This window comes from Ambystoma mexicanum, chromosome 3p (genome assembly GCF_040938575.1).
Source record: "Ambystoma mexicanum isolate Mex_15411 chromosome 3p, UKY_AmexF1_1, whole genome shotgun sequence".
Classification (NCBI taxonomy): Eukaryota; Metazoa; Chordata; class Amphibia; order Caudata; family Ambystomatidae; genus Ambystoma; species Ambystoma mexicanum.
The window spans coordinates 780,909,105-780,930,265 of NC_090925.1; the positions used below are offsets into that span (position 1 = coordinate 780,909,105).

The 21,161-nt window shown below is 44.1% G+C and overlaps 1 protein-coding gene across 1 annotated transcript in view; it reads left to right on the forward strand.

The window, feature by feature from the left end:
- Window positions 1-21,161, forward strand: part of LOC138579954 (vomeronasal type-2 receptor 26-like) — a 400,387-nt gene that overhangs the window by 293,593 nt on the left and 85,633 nt on the right. Inside the window, exon 7 of the mRNA XM_069650179.1 lies at window positions 11,316-11,439. Coding sequence (XP_069506280.1) covers window positions 11,316-11,439 — 124 coding nt within the window. The remainder of the gene's footprint in view (window positions 1-11,315; window positions 11,440-21,161) is intronic.

A 21,161-nucleotide genomic window follows, 5' to 3' on the forward strand; every position in this document is an offset into this window, starting at 1 on the left:
CATCAAATTACATAAACATTCAAGAGCGGGAGGTAGAGAAGATCCTCAGTCAAGGCAACTGGATATTTTCCTAGCATACCACTCGGAATGGTCTAAATACCTATTGAGTAATTAAGATATTCTTGAATGGACGGGAAGTGTGATCAAATGGCAGTTTGATAGATGTGCTCTGAGAGCGCTCCAGATCCCATCCTCTTTAGAGCATGTAGAAACGTCATCCTGACTCATGGTGGGATGCGGAACCCGGGGGAAGTCACAGAGATCAGGACAGTGACAATCCAAGAAAACACGGGATGAGGGTCTAGTGTGTGGCAGGTCCAAATGGGGAAGATGTCACAAGATGATGGATCAGTGATGCTGCACATTCGGGCACCCTCTCGCCTTGATGACAAATGTAGGTGATTGACAGTTGGCAAGGCTGAGGTGCATAATTGGATCAATCCAAACCCGGGGGATTGCTGCGCGGTAGCTCACGTATGAAGGACGGCCATATAGGGGGATCTTGTAGTCGGAAGCTGAATGGGGGCCCAGAAAGTTGCAAGAGGCCAAGTGAAATTGTCAGAGCAGCTGAGGTGCAATTTCTGCCCTCAGACGGAAATGGGGGCAACTTGGACCACTGGATATTGAGGTGCAATCATTGTGTTGGTTCCTCGGGTGGACCCTGGCACAGCCTACTTGGTACAGGGTGATGCAGCAGGAGTCTTTGCCTGCTGCTGGTCTTCAGGCAGATCACCACTTTGATGCTTGGGAGGGGGAGTGGCAATACCCGTTTATACAAGCGGATAGTCTGCAGTGAGTTTAGGGGAGTTCTCATTTGAAGCACCCCATGTGAGAACTGTATTGCAGGTCTGAGCTCCTCTCAATACAGCAACTGTAACTTGCAACCACAAAGCATCTTCTGGTTCATTTAAGGGGATTTGTATCACCATTACTGAGGAATACAATAAACAAAGCTCCCCAGCAGGTGCTCTGCAGCAGACAACCCTAACCAGATCACAGGACAGGGACAACCCAAGGCCACAGGAATGGAGGTATTTCTGGAACAAGCCAGGAAACGGTTGGTCCCCAGCAAGGGAGGGGTGAACCGTGGCACATTTAGCGGACCCATCACTCGCCTGCTCTCAACTGGAAAGTACAGTTGTGATCAACAAACTGTTCATTCAAACTCATTTAGGGAAGATATTAAACTTGTCCTCCTTGCAATTGGAACTCTCAGCAGCGGCCGCTGAAAACACAAAAGAAATATCATCACTGGGAGAGTGAGCTTCATGTGTGTGTGGAGTCAGACCTGCCGGCTGTATCCCAACCCAAAATGGACGGCTTGCAAACCTGTGAGGAGAGAAAATATAAGTCTAAGATCTGTAGAAGGAGGGCTCGGAACACAGCGATACCCTGGAATGCATTAGATCTTTCTTTCATCAAATTGAGCAAGGGGGTGAGTATAACAACTGCTCACAAGATCATTTTTAGGGAGCCCAATCACAATTTTGCAAGACTGTGCACCTGCAAAACTGGCAATAAGAAGGGCGATAAGGTCAATCACTGTGGAGTTATCTATGATAGAGACATGATACAAATGGACTTATTAAATAAACCTGTAATCATCCTTGTTGTGTCACTCTATTTGAAAACAATATTTTTCAGCTAATTGATGAATAACTGCTGCATGAGGCATGTTCAGGAGCTCCACCTGAATGTGTCAAAACAGTGAACTCTAACGCTTTACAGGAACTGCCAGTATGCGCTGAGAATACTTCATTCCATTTTCATTTATTAATATTGAATCGCTGCTAAGTACCAATTAATTACAGTTCATCCAAATAAAATCAATAATTCACACATTATCATAGTCAACGTATCAACAACAAAAATCCATTTCTCTAAGAAACCTAATGCTCTTCCTACACATGCAATGTTCTGTCTCGTGCTAACTTACTACCAACTACCAGACATGTGATATTTAATCTGATGTCAATATTGAGCACCAACGGTTGTTGGATTTTTGTTGTTGATATGTTGAATATGATAATTTGTGAAATATTGATTTAATTTGTATCACATTGAATGGATTGATACTTAAAAGAGATTGAATATTAATAAATGATAATTGAATTCATTATACTCAGTGCATACAGGCAGTTCTTGTAAAGTGTTAGAATACAAATGGACCTAGCCTTTTGGCCTCCCATTCATGATCGAGGAGAAAATTAGAGTGGCTATGAATGTACCAAAAGGAGCAGAGATCTTGAACATCTTAATACCATCAAATAACAAACCCCCATGACTGTGGCACAAACATAAACTTCAATTTGATAATCTACTTTGGCAGATCAAGTAGAGAAAGAAGAGAGTAAATGATAGACATTAAGGCACAGGGTGAATCACAGACAGTTAAATTACATTACATTACATAGCATTTATAATCGCACTATAGACCCGCAGGCATGAAGGCGCGGACAATCATACATGTTTTCAGGTCTTTCTTAAAGGCTTGAAGAGAGTTATGGCTGCGCATATATTCTGGCAGTTGATTCCAGAGAGACAGAGCTTTTAAAAAGAAGGCTCCATTCTCAGCTTTTGTAGTTTTGCATCTAGGTTGCACTATAAAGTTTTGCTTCTCAGACCTTAATGCTCTCATATTGTTTTTTTCCTTAATATAGCACTGCAGGTATGGAGGCAGGACTTGTAATTTGCATTTAAATGTTATCACCAGGACTCTAAATTTGATCCTTGATTCGATGGGTAACCAGTGAAGCGAACGCTTGGCCTCTGATACATGGTCTAGCCTAGATAGTCTGAGAACGACTCTGACTGCCCAGTTCTGAACCACTTGCAGCCTATGGAGTTCATGCTGGCTAATGCCCAGCAATTGGCTGCAGCAATAATCAATTTTTGCTCCAATTATTGCTCGAGCGATAGTTTCTGCACTTTCCCGGAAAATCATGGGTCTCAAATGCGATAGCAGTTTGACATAATATACCGATCCGGAGACAACCGTTGTAACAAGTTCCTTCATGTTTAGTGTCTGGTCTAGAGTCACTCCGAGAATTTTTGTTTTAGACAGGGTCGATATAATATTGTCTCCCAATTTAAATGAGCTATAAGCTTGATTGAATTTACTCAGGAGATAAGGGCTGCCTACAATCATAAGTTCCGTCTTACTCCGGTTAAGGGTAAGATAGTTGTCCAGCATCCACTTTTCAATTAGTGTGAAAATGATATTCACTTCCAGCTTGTCCTTCTCATCGTACCCAGTTAGGGGGATTACACATTGAGTGTCATCTGCATAGTTTGAAAACATTACCCCCTCCTCTTCTAACATAAAGAAGAAGGGGACCATGAAGAGATTATAAAGATAAGGCGAGGTGCTGGCACCTTGTGGGACACCATATAGTACAGGTAACGGTGTTGCTTCAGCTAAGTTAGAGCACACTCTGCTACTCCTACGCTCGAGAAAGGATGCAATCCAAGATGCTGCAATATCAGAGAAGTTAGCGACCTCCCTCAGTCTGGGAATAAGGATGGAATGTTTGATTAAATCGAAGGCCGCTGATTGATCTAAAGAGATGACAAGAGATAACGCACTCTTATCCATCTGGGCTAAAAGTTTGGATTTCAACTCCAGAAGTGAGGTCTCTGTTCCGTATTGTTTTCTAAAGCCCAACTGATGGGATTGGAGAATGGGATGTTGGTCCAGATGCTCTGCAATCTGCCTATAGGCAACCTGATCGAGTATTTTAAGTAGAAAAGGCGTATTAGATATAGGCTGAAAATTAAGTGGATTTTCCCTAACCAACCCAAGGTTTCTTAAGAATAGGAGTGGCCATTGTTAATTTTAACTCGTCAGGTACCTTTCCCTACTTCAAGGAGGCATTTATAAAAATGCACACTGCTTTAAGAAGACAAGGGGAACATGTTTTAATGATCATAGATGAGCATGCGTCTCCTCTGCAATGGGAGGATTTCATCTGTTCGATGATTTTTGTTAGTACGCTCTCTGATATTGAATGCAAATTGAACTGAGGAACTGCAGGGTCGCAGATATGGTGTTTCATTGGTTCCTTGAAATAGGAAATGGTAAACATCTTTTTTTCAAGCATTGCAGTCCGAATTTTGTGCAAGTTTTTTTTGTAATTCATCCTGGATTAGTTGCCACTATTGTTTTTTTGCAAGAGGGCCTGAAGTGGTGGGAGTAATCTTATGTTCTTTCAAAATATTTCCCTAGTATCTCATTTAGCATTACTAATACATTGTGATGAGAACGCTGGCTTGTGGGCTGCCTCGATTACTCCAGGAAACTTGACCGTTTTATGGTTGCAAAGCCTCTTTATTCTTTGCAGCAGGGCCTCATTTTGTCAGAATTCTTGGTATGACTGCTATAAAAACATGGTGGAAGCTTTACTAGTCTGATAATCTGAGGTAAATTGCTAAGGGATCTGTCGCAAATGCCTTGTTGTGTGAGGTGTAGGCCTTGGTGGAGAGACTACAAGGTTTATGAAAGTATCAAGCAGATCAAGACGGGAGGTGATTGAAGGTCGTAATATAAAAAAAAGCTAAACAGACAAAGCTGAGGCTGTTGCCTGAGTGGGCAGAAGAAGGTCTGATAATGCCTGAAGCTGAAATAAGCCAGAGGTATGCAGTATGAAATTTGATGCAATGGTTTCCTGGTGGAAACTAGGCCTACATCCCGGTGCATGAGTCAAAATGACAACAAAGGAGGAGAATGAAGGGGTTTGGTTGGGAAACTATTTATGATGGATCTGACACCTCCTCTACTTCTATAATTATAAATGTTCTTGGGTACATGATATGAATGAACATTTCATGAGCAGGCCTTATTATATTTCAAAATGTTTTAATTGTTTTGCTCTGTTCCTGCTTATTAAATAAACCGTTTTAGATAAGCTAAAGCACAGGCGTTATAGCTAATGTAACTCCAAATAACGCGAAATACTGAGGACGGTTTTTATTTTACAAATGTAATGCGGCCTATGCACAACTATATTTGCTCGCAAATATTCATTTGGTCTCTTTAAGTCATTGACGTCACACATAAATATCTGTCCCAAACAAAGATGGCCCCCGAGTTGAAATGCCAACTCCAAAAGTTATATCTTTTAGTCTGAGCTAAACAATTTAATATGATCATTATAAACGAGTGTCTGCAATTAATGTACATTCTCGAGTTTTAGCCACATCATTTGAAATGTTCCCTATGTGGCTATTGGACATAAATGCTCTTGTATAGCGAATATGTACTATTTATTTATTTGCATTTTTAACGCACTCACACAGCGGGGCCAGGGGGGGCATCGAGGCGCTGTTACAGGAATTTTTTTTGTCTTAGTTGTGTGTTTATAACACGCTTATTAAAGTGCGTACCCGGGATCGAACCTATGTTGTGTTGTGGCGTCTTGTTTCTAAAGCAAGCACGTTGCCGCTGAGCTATCCTCCGGGACTAGTGCTCTTGTATCGTGAATATGTACTAGGTGAGATAAATTAGTCGATAAGTTTGCTCCAGGTATGACAATTTTTCCCTATATACAGACATAGGGCCTCATTATGACTTTTGCAGAATGGGTTAACGGGCTCCGCTAATGGAGGCGGACCCGTTAATCCCATTCTGCAAAATTACAAGGTCCCCTTGCGGGACCCGGTGAGTACGCCTGGTAAAACCAGGTGTCATTACCGGGTCCCGCGAGGGGACCAGGGAGCTAACAATGGGCCGTTCATAATCGGCCGTTGTTAGCTCTCTGCAACCATTCCCATTGAGCCCTGTGGGGGCTTGAATAGGTATGGGTAAGGTCCGGGCCCAGGTTCCCTCAGGGAGGAATTACCGCCCCCTCCAAATTCGGAATGGCCCGATAATTCCCCAATCAGGGAACCCAGACCCGGTTTTGGAGGCAGCCATGCCGCCAATAGCGGCATGGCTACCGCCAAAGCCGTAATGAGGCCCATAGAACCATTATAAATGAGTATATCTTCTGTTACTGTGTGATGAGGTGAGGAAAATACACATGTTCAATTTTCGCGACTAATAAAAATGGCTGACCCCAAATCAATATGTTTCCTATATAGATAATATGTTCTCATTTGAGCCAAGCAAATTGATGAAATAAATTAAGGTGAGATGATGATACATGTGCGTGTATTGGATCGCAGTACAAATCAGTGTTTCCTTTATGTCTATGTGTGAAATGGCGAGGAGAAGGATGTTTGGAAACACTAAACTGAATGATATTATATACATGAAGTTGTAGGTGAGAGCATTGGATGTTTCGTGGCATGACAAACCTGTCCCTTTCTTTTGTCCTCACACACATTGGTGCAATGCGCAAGGACCAGTTTAGCAGTAACTTCAAAGCTCACTAGAAAACTCGAATTAAAATTTTAAACAAAAAGCACTGTTTTCTGTCCACCAGCCAATTATTTTACTCAAAACATGTATTTGCGCAGTTGTTTTGCTCAGCATCTATGTTTTGTTTTCTCAAATGTAATTTAGTCATGCTCACTGTCAATCCATGAACGATGCTGAGTAAAAGAGGTCCAGAGGTGTTCAGAGACATACAAACACAGCTCTGTGTGTCATTGGACCTATAACCAAAGAACAGAGCCAGAAATGCATAAGCACAGTCCATTATGTTTTAGTGTTGTTACAGCGTCACTAAAAGTGTAATTAATAGCATAATTCTGGAATATAGTCAGACGTTTCCAAATGCAGCCCATTATGTCCAGATGTCAATACTGCAAAACATGACACTGCTTCTCCCTGTGGGAGGATGGGTCGGCTATACTGCAACATCACCAGTCTGGATGCACCTGAGATACAGAGTTTGCCCCCAATTGAGATCTGTCTATCGCAGCTAGGGGATACTCACACCTCTACATTCCACTAAGACCAAGGGAGAGCCAAGGTGCCCAGATGTGACCCCAATGACCAAACCATGAACATGCTGCATTGCAGAGGGAGTGAAAGAATACTTTGAAGAAGGGTGGCATCAGGTACAAGAAAAGTCATGATGAAGACTGGTTAATACTTGATTCGTGTTGCCACAGTGGTTCCAATAAACTGATCGCTTCCTCTATGGCTGACATGTTCAGGGTCATGCTAAACGGAAAATGAGCCATCGAACTTCTCCTAGACCTCTCTGCAGCATTTGACTTAGTAAATCACAAAACACTATTTCACCACCTGGACAGCTCTGCACACTTCTCACCTAATGCTATCGCCCGGATAAAATAATTCCTTTCAGAACATACTATGAGAGGTTTTTCAAGTCTAGCTAATGCCGCCCCTGGCTCCATTCCTTGCGGGGTACCTCAAGCATCTTGCGTATCCGCAACACTCTACAACATATTCACCAAGCTGCTATTCGACTGCCTTGTTGAACGTGGAGTGTCCTACACAAACTATGCGGACGACACACAAATTCTCATACACCTAACTGGAGACTACGATACAGACTCTTCCATCCTCAACGACATTTACCAGCTGATACAATCCTGGATGGTACAAAATTAACTTTGTCTAAATGACAACAAAACGGAGCTACCCCTGGTCGGCACACAAACTCACCTCAAGAAACTTGACCCCAAATACAAACACTTCATTATTGATGGAAACACCATTACCGTCTCTAAAGAAGTTTAAACGATGGGCGTCTATCTAGATTCCTCCTTAACCTTCTCCAGGCAAGTTAATTCCATAATCTCATCAGCAGCCTACACTGCCAAACTCATCAACGCTTGCAGACCCTACTTATCAGCAGACAGTTGCCTAACCTTAGCTAGAGCCCTCATTTTGTCAAAACTTGACTATTGTAATATCCTCCTGGTGGGCACAGCAACCAACAGTATCTAAAAACTACAGGTCACTCAAAACAATGCTTTGCAGGCAGCACTGAACATACCAAGAAGAGAACAAATCTCTGAAATCAGATGCAAAGTGTGTTGGCTACCAATTCAGGACCGGAATAAATTCAAAACCTTGGCAATCGCCCACAAATGCCTCACCTACATTGCTCCTAAATATCTTACTAATCTGAATACTCCAACCCAAACCATCAAGCCCACACACTCTGCTTCAGCATTCCTTCTCACGGTCCCAAAATTCAAAAGAACCAAGGCGGGGGGACGTAGCCTCCCAGCTGTGGCAGCCAAAGGATGCAATGCCCTACCTCTGGACATCAGAGCCGACCCCTCCCACACCTCATTTCGCAGAAAACGCAAGGCCTGGTTCTTCACTTCCAATGTGTATCCCTTGATGCCATAATGCCTACAGTTTATTCACTATACAATCTGCTTATGTAAATACTTCTACTCTACTTCATCAGTACACCACTCATGTGAATAAGATTGCAAATGTAAGAATTACTGATTATTATACTTATGGATCCTATGCATCTGTAAATTATCCTATGTCTGTAAATATGTTACTTATGTGAATAAGATTGCACATGTAAATATCACTGATTATCATACTTACGGATCCTATGCATCTGTAAATTATCCTGTGTCTGTAAGTATGTTCAACATAATATATGCCAAACCTATGTTTTCTATTGTTGACTGTACCGCATTACCTGTTTTCCAGTGCCCAGATACCCACGGGTTTGCGCGCTCTATAAATGTTAAATAAAATCAAATAAAAAAAAGAAAACCATCTCAACACTATCTGGGTATGGGCCCTACATTTGCCTGAGATCCTTCTTGGAGGAGAAGCCTTTCAAGAGGGGCAAAGACGAGTGTCAGATTTGGGCAGACCAGAAGACGCAGATGTTGTGCGACAGGAGAGCCTCTAGCATGGAGAAGTGGTGTTGAGTCATAGACAGTCTGTGAGGTCCTGTGCTACTCTGTACCGCTCATCCAGACCCAAGCATGAAGAACACAATGTACATGCTGGATGGAGTCGCACCACCAAGTCATTCGCGGATCTGATGGTGAAGTACTATATCATTGAGAAAGTTAGCAGAGTTCCTAGCCAGGACCAAATCCATTTTTTAGATGGACCTTCAATTGAAGGGAATTGCCCACACAGACTGAACCATGTCAGGCTGCAGCAAGTGATGCATTGAGCAAGATCCATTCTGCTGATGCAGATGCAGCTGTGACTTTGGGACAGAGTTCGACCAGAAGCCCCTCAACATTTGGGATTCAGAGCTTTTCAGAGGGGCACAAGAATCAGCTGAGGAAACAGCTTTCCTGGTGCACCAAATTCTTCTTCAAGAGTCTCATGGATATTAGTGAGCCGCACAAAGTGGAGCACCAAATCCGCATGAGTGACAAGGCACCCTTCAAGGACACCTGGCCCCAGGAGATGCAAAGGGTGTACACCATCAGCTGGATGATGTCCTGTAGGCAGGGATCATTCAAGAGTCCAGGAGCAACGTCGCTTACTCCCTATCAGGCAATCCAAAACCACCCTAATCCAAGGTGGGGTGTACTTGTCAGGAATAGTGCAGGCGTTCAGTCAACGGTAGTCAATGCACATCTAGAAGCGTGATAACAGTACTGATAAAGTTGGGTCAGAGTCTTTCTTTCTTGCCTGCCGCCTACTCCTGTCTCGGGCTCTGAGCACCACAGATCATCCTCCCACTATAGGTGTCACTGGAGGCTTGGCTCTGGAATGCAGTCAGAGGTTTGAATACACAGCAGGTCCTTCTGTAAGGATCTATGTCATTTTAATGAATTTAATAACCGAGAATGAAATTACAATGAAACTTTTACAATGAAAAAATATCGAATTCTTTTATTATTTTATTTGGAGGGTTCCCCCCAATGGCCCCATTTCCGTATGCTTTGAAGCACACCCCAACTCCTGCACCATCCGTTTTAACCCCTTACCCCACCACCATAATATATATTAAAAGGAAATTCAGTATGTATTCGTTATTAAAGGTTAATTATTAAATCGATTCAATGTTTTTTATTCAGTAAAATCACTCGATACCCTTCTGTAAAGTGTTATCACGGTGTACTTAAGGATGCCATTAATGGCTTCATTTTGAAATATAGACAGAGGTTTATAAACACTGCCCATTAAGCTATTGGTGTCACTATTGGGTTAGTAATAGCCTCATTAGTGGCTTGGCTCTGGAATGCCGGATGACGCTTATGAACACAGCCAATCATGCTAACGGCTGTCACTGCAGTGTTTCTAAGCATGTCCTTAACAGCTCAATTCTGGAATATAATGAGACATTACAAGCAGGTGTTTTAACCACTCACTTCAAGAGAAAGACACTGAGTGTTGTGCCACCCGCCTCCCCATATCTCTGGTGTTCCCGCCCACCGCAATCAGCAGAGTGAAATCTCCCACGAGCTGCCCTCAGGGAATTCAAGAGTAACATGTAGGTGTCCCGCACAGTGACCGAAACTAAGCTCTTACACACGAGTTGGAACCAGTGATGTTCACCCATTTAACATCACTGAATGTGTCACAGAGCACTGCATAAGCAACACCTATCCTACATCTAGCCATGCGGCTTCATTGACTCACTGGCTCTACCTACCCTTCTTCCTACTAAGCTACTCTAACATCACTCTAGGTCATTAATCGTTCACTAAATCGCCTAATCCTGCCTCCAGCAATGGCCTCCCAGGTCTCTGTAAGCTGCCTGAGACAGAAAAGGAGCAGCGGTCAAATGTCCCCCTTTAAGCAATGCAGTCCAACGTTTTGGAAGTTCGACCCTGTGGAGTTATCTAATATTTGGTTGATCCAAGGTTCACATATCCTGATGCAGTGCATCCTGCTCCAGATGTTATTATTGGCCCACCAGAGGCGCCATTAGTCCATTGGGTCTGCCACACGTGTTCAAAGTAATGGAGTTAGAAGAGTTATGACAGGGTGACTTGTCACTAAGGGCATAGAAGTGATGTGTTTTCTCCACCACGTAATTCTCCCTCATTTCTCATGCAACGTGTTTATTTTACTCCTTCCAAGCCTTCAAACGCTGTGTTGTTACATGCCATGCAGCCACTTTCTTCCTGAATCCATCACTTTCCTTTTTCATTCCAAGGTATCTATATAAATGTTCTTCAGAAATGTCACTGTCTTCTGGCTCATTCTCAAGGCCATGAAATGTGATCACAATATTTGTCTTCTTTGCCTTTTGTTTTTTTTGATGAATTGCGGGGTTACTGGTACTGGCCAGCTTTTGGCTCACCCTGAAAACCCACTTAAAATATACAGCTGAACAAAAATGTAAGCGTCCATCAAAAAAAGCTGCTGTCAGTAATGGCTCTATAGAAATGCGTCCATTTTAGAAATCCGTAACATTCTAGCATTCATGCTTTTCTTTTCCTTGGAATCACAGGTTCCGGTTTCCATCTGCACTGAACCCTGCCCTCCAGGATTCAGGAAGTCTGCTATAAAAGGGAGGCCGCCATGTTGCTTTGACTGTGTGCTGTGTTCAGAAGGCAGCATTAGCAACCAAACAGGTGGGTTACCTTAATAATAAAGAGATATTTAAAGAATTGCTAAAACGGAATACCTAAATACTTTGTGGCGGTGATAGCAGGCACTATCCACTTTACAGGTGAACTTATCATTAATATTACATGCCATGAGCACAAGGCCGACAGGAGCAGCCTGCAGAAGAAACAGCTTTACTTCATAAAGTAGATGCCTACGGGTTTGGTGCGCTATACAAATGTCAAAATAAATAAATAAATAAAATCGAATTGGGACATTTATCTGTTAGTCTTTGATCAATAAGTGTATTCACTGGCTTAGACATGTCAGAATCTGTTCATCTATCAGAAGATTCGTTATCCAGTGTTGCCTCAGATCGAATATGCCAATGTGTGGTGATGATGCCATCCAGGGGTGTCAGGTAATAAAATTACGGCAAAAATGTCGGTGGTATAAAAAGACTGCAGCAAAAATGCTGTGGTTTGACCCGGTAAAGGTGTACCCCATTATGCAATTTAAAGGGAGCGGGATTGCGGGGGTGTCTCCCGCTTCCCTTTAAACAGTTAAATGGGTCCGGGGGTTGCGGGGGTGTCCCCTGCATCCTTTACATGATTGTGGCCCAAAAAACCACGGCATTTTTTCCACGATATTTTGTATTCACTGCCATTTTTGCTGCGATTTTAACACATGGAACCCATCCAGGTCTTTTTGAAAACTAATGCCATGGTTGAAGGGCTTCTGTCCATGTAACTTAGATCCTAACCTCCCCCCACAAGGGTTCAAAGATCACCGTATGTCTTATTCCGTTGGCCCTGGCATTAACTCGCAAACCTGTAGGTCCTGCTGGCTTAAGGTCCTTGGGTAACCCCGCTACTGTCGCTAACGTAATGGGAAACAGGATCATCAGGTCGAGGGAAGAAGGATTTGGATCTTGGGGGAGCAGAGACCTCGAGGGGGTGGATTGACAAAATTATCCCTTCGCTTGAAAGACCATAGCCACCAAGGTATCATCAAGATGCTGACATGGAACATAGCAGGGGTGCAGAAACACTTGGTGGACCCAAGTTGGTGTGATTTTAACAGGGGATGTGACCTGATTTTTCTACAGGGAACATGGGCATTGCAGGAACTGGTGTTCCTGGGGTTTCAGGTCTACTCCTTAAAAGCCTGTAAGGGAGCAAAGGGCAGACCGCTGGAAGGCCTTGCAATTTGGATAAATGTAGCACTAAACCAGGAGGGGACTGCATGTGAGACAGGCTCATTGGACCAGCAACATTTAAAGATTCGTTTGAACAAATCACATGATCTAAAACTCTTTAACATTTATAACCGCCCTGGGAACAACAATAAAGGTCTTTTGAGATTTGTTAACAGAGATCTGTTTGAGATTTGAAATTACACAACACATTCTATTTGCAGGAGATTAAATTTCCAATACGAACCCCTACAAGATCTCGTAGGACTCTGGGATGACCAGTTTCCCCAAGAGGACCTATCCAAAAGCAATCGTGGCTGCAAGGATTTTTAACAAACTTGAATTCAGGGCATTCAAAGGCTGTCTACCAGGTGACCAACCAGCCAATGACACTTATTTCGGAAATCATTTTTCATCCATAATACATTGTTTTGGTGATGGCCAAAGATTGGGAACTGGTTGTCGATTGTGAAGTGCTTTCACGCTCTAAAAGCAACCATAGAGCTATTAAGGTGACCCTTAAAAAATCCTACTGTATCAAAAGGCCTGGCATCAGGCAGTATCATGCCAGTGGCAACTGATGTCACAGGCATTGGACGATCTACTATCACATGGGCAAAGCTTGTTACTCCAACATTCAAGCAAACACTCTATTGGACCCTTTCAGCTAATCTGGAATTTTTTTTCTGAGTGGATTTAGGGGACAATGTAGTCCCTGCTGAATTTAACATTAAACAATCTTCTTCCACTTTTAACATGCACCAGGAGAGGCATAAAGACGAACTCCATTAAAAGGGAAGCATAGTTTGATTTAGAATGTTGTATTGCGAAATCAGAGCTTATGGAAAGCTTGAGAGCAGCACCCAATGTCAACCCAACCATCATGCATAGAAAAAGGGGTGCTTTTAAATTGCTCATCAAAACAAAAAAGGAGGCTTTCACAGGGTCAAGATGGGATTCCCTCCAACAGGCCATGGAGAGAGAAGACACACAGTGCTTCTGGAAACTGATAAGCGATAACGGCGTGAAAGGTGGGAACTACTTAACCTGCAGGATCGCTCCAATTGTTTAGAGGACCCACTTTATGCAGCTCTACGGTGACAACCTAGGCAATTTTGCATTCAACGAAGGTGATCCTATCTCGGACGGCCAAAGGGCTAGAGGGATTGTTAGCATCCCTAGTTTTGAAGTTGCTCTGAGGGATGTAGAGGATACAATCCTGTCTCAATGGGGCGGGGAGGCCCCCGGCCTAGATCTCATTCGAACTGATCTGTATAAAGATGAAATAGTGATATGGGGTCCTATCTTATGGCGGTTGTTTAATGTGCTTATACGCCAAAAAACTGCCCTACCGTCCTAGAGGAACGCTGTAATGGTTCCCATCTATAAAAAAGGCGGAAGGGACGAACCAAGAAATGATAGGCCCATATCTCTACTGGACAGTGCAGGACATTTTTTCTCTAAAATCATCTTGAATTACTCACAGACTTGGGCAGACACCAATGATATCATTGACTTGTTGCAGGTGGGTTTTCGGAAGGGGAGGAGCAGCACCGATCAGTGCTTCAAATTGCAACTCATCGTCCAACAATATGTCACCTTGAGGCGGTCTAGATTATATGCCGTTTTCATAGATCTCGAAATAGCTTTTGATGGGGTTCCCCGGAGCACTTTGTGGCAGGTGTTTCTGAAAAAAAACATCCCAAGCGACTTACTGGTCATTATCCAGCAGTTGTATACCTCAAACATAGCATCCGTGCGTTGGGACCTGGAGGGAGGGCAAAGCTGTGTCCTTGCCCCACACCCCCCTTTTTCTCCATATACATCAACGAGGTTATAAGAGCCCTTCACGTGAACCCGCTTGGGCAAGACGAGATTGTGTAAGGAATCGGTCCTGGGTTCATTCTTTGCGGATGATGCAGTGCTGCTTGTACATCTTGTTGGAAATGGGCATGGGGTTGCATTTTGAGGTCAATATTTGGTCACTATTGGGAAGACCAGACACTGGTGTTTAGACCCGGATTCTCTATACCTTTCAGTTTTACAGTTAGCATCAACAACTGCACCCTGGAACAGGTAACATTTTATGACTACTTTGGTGTAAGATTTTTTCAGAATGGCCTTTGGTCTGCACAAATTGACCCTTGGAAAACTTATTGGGGCAATTTTGAAGTGTTTCAATTCCCATGGGATATGGGCGGTATCACCGGCGTTAACCTTATACAGGACCCAAGCAGGCACAGCTTCCCTTTGTGGTACCAACATTTGGGGCAATGTCAGTCTGTTGAGGCTTAGTTCTGCTTTTTTGAAGAAACTGCTTACTCTTCCGCTAGGTTGCCCGAATGCATCCCTCCAGATGGAGTTGGGGATTCGCCCAATTGTTCTGGAAGCCAATCTTAGACCTGTGCTGTATCAGCTGAGGATTTGGTGCACACCCTCGCTGACCAAGTATAGAGAAGCACTTATCCACGTAATGGGATGGGAGGGAAAGGAAGCGCTGCCTTGGATTCTCCGGGTCAAAGTGACCTGGTCTGCACTGGGGTCTGAAGCATTGTGCACAAACCCTCATGTTATCAACAAAACCCATCTTGCAAATGTGAAAAAGATTGTCGAGGATTTCACCTTGATAAATGTGTTTGGTGCTTTTACTCTACTTGGCACAGGCCCTGAATATCTAGCGGGCAAACCTACACTAGGCCTCGAAGCTTATCCAGATCTGGTCAGCACCCACTTGGCATGGGCACTCTTTTTACAGTTGAGACCCAACATTTTTAGTCTTGCCACTTTTCCTGAATGTTGGGGACTGGGGAATGATTCCTCCTGCCCAGTCTGAGTACAAACGGCCTGAAAACGCCCACTTCCGGTTTTTGTGTAGCGCTTACAAGTCATTAAGAGTGAAATATTTAAAGCAGCGATAGAAGTGTACCAAAAAAGCAGTGGAACTATGACTCTGGCGGGGGACAGAGTAGGAAGGAAGGGCGCAACTTGTAACATATTTTTGAAGGGTTGCAGTCATCCTGATTGACAGCCAGTTGAATTGAAGCGGATTTCAGTTTAGCTGAAACTGATATCCGGTGGTAAAATGAAGAAGTGTGCTTGAACTTCACAAAGAACAGTTCCGGGATGGTGGAAAAAGTAGTGGAGCTGTTAACAGTAAAAAATAAAATTAGTGTAACACCGTTTCCGACCGTTCTTGCTCACTTCGATCACTGCTGTAAAGCCCCAGTTTATTTTCAGGAAAATTCGCAATGCAGATGAAGCAAGGCAAATGATAAGGCAGTCTTTCGACATGAATTTGGTATTTCCTGTTACTAAGGATATCTATTGTGCATGGTTGCACAGACGTAAGGCCCTATCAGCTGAAACGTTCTTAAATAGCAGTGATTGTCTTTACATAAGGAATCCATCTTCTGTGATTTACGCCGTGTACCAATGATTTTTTAAATGTTACTGCATTGGGTCTTTACTCTATTCAACTTTAAGGAGATGTATAGGCTTGAATCGTATTGCTTGTATGGTATTTTTGCAGGATAATGCTTGTGTTGATGTTGATGATGGGAAGACTAAAATATTTCTTCCGGTTGTGAGGGTGTGAAAGTCTGGGAGGGGCCTTACATTTGCCTGCACTGATGTGCAAAGGTCAACATCAGGCTCAGTATCCCTTAAGATAGAAACATTTTAACTTTCTTTTAAAATTGTGGTTGCATTATATATAATTATACTAATCTAGAAAAGTGAATTCAGACTACCTTTCTAGAAACCATCCAAAATAAATAAATACACAGGCCCTGTTCTGGAAGATTTTCACTGGAGAAAACCAGAAGATGTCTGTCAGCAACTCAGATGTGCACTTGCTACTTGATGTCAGAGCCTCAAAGCCTTAACCTGGAGCCCATCTGGATGTGCTTGGAACGTAGTTGGGATGCTGGCATCTCACAGACCATCCAGGCGTCTCTAGCTCTGTGAATTGGTTAAAAGTCGCCCGTGCACATGCAAGATGGTCACAGACATCTCCTGATTTTCTCCAATGTGATTCTTTGAGAGTCAGACCCAAAATACATAAGTCATGTCATCCTAATGGGCTTGAGACCCACATATATACATATCAGTCCTTTCATCAACACATCTTCCTAGTTTTTTAGCCCCGTTTTATCTCCAATATGTGACAGATAGAGCATAGGAGACATTATCATTTCACTAGTATTGGTCTACATGTCACTCAGTGGTGAACAAAAGCAAATGCCTGCCCTGGCCTCAACACACACAGGTTTTATGACGTGTGTCATAACCGGACCATTGTTGGGCTTGACCCTGGTGAGGCCCTCAATCAACTTTGAAACAGGGTTCGCTCATCATCACCAATTATATTTTTCCCAGGAGAAAGCATTGAGCGTATTTTGTTTTTATTTATGCCTGCTTTTTTTGCCTGGTCCATTTACTGTCCTTTCCCATAAAGTCATGTCAAACAGTATTTCACTGCTTTTTTCTTTTTATTTAAACGTAGGCTTATTTTATGGTGCACTCAACTCATGCAAGTGAAGAGGATTTAAACATGGGGTTTTATTCCCATTAAGGTGTTCAATATACAGCAGGGGCGCACTGCCAATTTTTGGCCGCCTTGAGGGCAAGTACAGAGTGAAGGCTGTGAGCAAAAGCCAAGATCATTCTCAGCAGCTCCACTGCGAGTTATCCACAATCAGCTGCACCAGCATCCAGCTGATCCCACCTATGAAGAACGACTAGAGCGCCGAAGGACCCAGCCCGTGTGCCTTGTTGCAGCCCACGAGGCAGTGAACGAAGAGAAAATGTCCGCTGCCATTGTTGCCATGGAGACAGGCAAACACAACATGCACCAGCTTCCATATAGGACGCCACACCTCAGCAGGCCCTCCCCTCCTGCTTTAAATGGAGGGGAGGCGCGCCGCGAGGCAAAGCCACAGATTGAAGGCAGTGAGGAAAGGCCAAGATCACTCTCAGCAGCTCCACTGCCAGTGACCCACAATCAGCTGCACCAGCATCCAGCTGATCCCACCTACGAAGAACGACCAGAGCGCCGAAGGACTGAGCCCGTGTGCTTTGTTGCAGCCCACGAGGCCGTGAACGAAAAGAAAATGGCCACCGCCATTGTTGCTATGGAGACAGGCAAACACAACATGCACAAGCTTCCCTGTAGGCCACCATGCCTCAGCAGGCCCTCCCCTCCTGCTTTAAATGGAGGGGAGGCGCGCCGCGAGGTGAAGCCGCAGATTGAAGGCCGTGAAGAAAGGCCATTATCACTCTCAGCAACTCCGCTTGAGTGATCCAAAATCAGCTGCACCAGCATCCAGCTGATCCCACCTTTGAAGAACGACCAGAGCGCTGAAGGACCAAGCTCATGTGCTTTGTTGCAGCTCACGAGGCTGTGAACAAAGAGAAAATGGCCGCCACCATGGTTGCCATGGAGACTGGCAAATACAACATGCACCAGCTTCCCTATAGGCCGTCAACCTCAGGAGGCCCTCCCTCCTGCTTTAAATGGAGGGGAGGTGCTCCACGAGGCGAAGCTGCAGAGTGAAGGCTGTGAGGAAAGGCCAAGATCACTCTCAGCAGCTCTGCTCGAGTGATCCAAAATAAGCTGCACCAGCATCCAGCTGATCCCACCTATGAAGAACGACCAGAGCGCCGAAGGACCCAGCCCGTGTGCTTTGTTGCAGCCCACGAGGCCGTGAACGAAGAGAAAATGGCCACCGCCAATGTTGCCATGGAGACAGGCAAACACAACATGCACCAGCTTCCCTATAGGCCGTCATACCTCAGCAGGCCCACCCCTCCGGCTTTAAATGGAGGGAAGTCGCGCCGCGAGGCGAAGCCGCAGAGTGAAAGCAGTGAGGAAAGGCCAAGATCACTCTCAGCAGCTCTCCGCTGCTCGACATCGCAGACAGCCAGCACGTTGCTTCATACCCAAGGTAAGGGTCATGACACCATCTGCAAAATCGAAGCCACCTACCCTATCCATGCTACCTACAGAAATTAGCGACTTTGCTCACGTACACTCTTATACCTCCCCCCCTCCTTCTCACCCAGCATGGCTACCAGGTTTGAGTGCCTTGGGGCTAGGATTTTAAGGCCCACCCCATTCAATCCCCCGGCTGCCAGCTCCTCTGTATATGCTGTTACTCAGGGAGGCTCCTTAGGCTGGAACACATCGCTATCCGGCTCCTGCAACGGTAGCCAGGGAGCTGCCTGCACCCTCCATCGCAGGATCCGCAGCAATACATGGCCCCCGAACCTCCTTCCCAGCTTTTCAGAGCTCTCGCCGCAGGTCGCCACACCCCCTCCACAGTCGCCTACTGCGCTGCCACGCTCAATGCTGCGCACTGGTCACAGCACTGAACTGCTGGGACTTGTCCCTCTCACGTCCCCTCCCTGGGCCGCTGTACCACATTTGAAAGCTGCCAAAGCCCACTCTGCACATGTTCCCTCCCCGACTCTAACGAAGCCACATCTGTCTTGGGAAAGGATACTCTCTTCTCCGAAGCCAGTCCTGATACCAGATACTACCAGATCTTGACTGCTGTTACTGCCTCCATACCCCACTTGTCTGGCACTCCCACTGACATTTCTTTGCCCTTTGTTGACAGGACTCTACCCTGTACCATCACAGTTGCGCCTATGCCCTGTGCTGACACAACTACCTGTTTGCCATGTTATGACACTAATATGTCTCTGCCATGCGATGCCTTTACTGATGTTACTGATCTACCTATGCCTTGTATTGCCACCACCACTAAAATGCCATATGATGCTATGCCCTGTGTTGCCACTACCACTAGAACGCCCTGTGCTAGTCTGCCCTGTAATGTGACTGATGTTCCTATGCCTTATGTTAAATCTCCAAAAAACAAAGTGACTCCACTTTGCTAGGAAAGGCGCTTCAAAGTTGGCCCCAATTAGGTTGCTTAGTATATTGTCTATTGTAATTAGTAACCAAATGTTATTCCAAAAATATTCTGATACTCGTGGGTTTCATAGCAGAAAATGTTTAATGCACATTTCTGTAATGTTCACTGGTAAAATGTATCTGTGTAAATAACACATTGAGTGTTCATCTGAAATTGCCCATAATACTTTGGTGCCAATGCATTTCGGATAAAACCTTCATCAGGGCGGTATTATAGCAAAAAATGATATCTCATAACTAAACTTATACCAAAGTTCACAAATAGCATTACAATTCATGCATATCCAATAATGTCAAAATATGTATGTTAGAACACATACCCATTAGTAAGCCACATCCGTGTTGATAGAAAATAAAAATAAAATAAAAAGAAAGGAACAACAAAAAGCATTTCAGTTAGTTTTCTGCAATACATTTGTAAGTTCTGTCACTCTATCCGCCATAAAGGCAAATCGTACCTTCATCAAGTCAAAAGAGCGCATGGATCGTAGCGTTGTGCGTGAGCACAAAATGAAGATCTACAAAACATAAAGGTATAGGATCACTTTGAGTAACCCTCGCAAATTGTGCTGGGGGTTAGACTTAAGTCTGATGGATAAAGCAGTGCTTACCCGGCAACTCCTTAAACGTGTCGGCTGTGTGTGCAGCTTCCAACGCGCTCGCGGTGGAACTGAGTCTGTTTTAAATGTATCCATGGAGACGAGGCAAGGCGTCGTGGTCTGAGTCGAGCACGTACGCCTCGCTTTTTCACTTGGCACAAAGAGGCGGAGCACACAACTCAAAGGTATTATATAAAAAAGAACCCACAAGAGACCTGTTGGAATTGAAAAAGCATGTTATATACGGACATCGAAGCCCTGACCACAAATAGGGCCGACACATTGGGCTTTTCATCAGAAGAAGCAAACGCTATACTAGGTCTTATAAAAGACAGTGGCTTTGGAACTGGGAACAGCAAACGACAAGATCCTAAACAACAGATCAAGCAATTAGAGTATCTAATTCGGAAAGAAATAAACCGTAAACTACACGCAATAACATTGGGGAGATACCATAAAAATCAACTGATCCCTAGAGGGCTACGCATCCAATTGCGTCCAACACTATGCAAGGAGAGTAAGACTTTCGTAAAAAAATGGGAAGCAATACTCAATAAGTGTTCACTAGATCTCATATTACTGACCATTCAGGAATTAGCAAAAGATTTAACTGAACTCAACAAAGAAATTCAAGAGATTGAAGAAGCCTTGGTAACAACATTAAATAGAGAAGAAGTTGATTCTATCCTTCAAGAAATTAATGAATAATTGTCAGAATACAAGACAGAATTAGAATCCAAAAGAATCCGTAAGTGTAAAAGAGACACGTACGATTATCTCAAGGATGAAGTATATAATTGGATGGACAAATATGGTCCACCATTAAGGAAACCCAGACCTACAAATTCAAGTGATACTTCAAGTTCAGGCACAGAAACAGAGAGAGAACCCACAAACCGCGAAGAGGCAAGTACGGCAAGCACCTCAGGCTCCTCGAGAGCAACAGAAGAAACACCACCTAGGAGTACAGCAACCTCTTTTTTAGAGAAAGGAAGAAGAGAACGTGATGGTGGA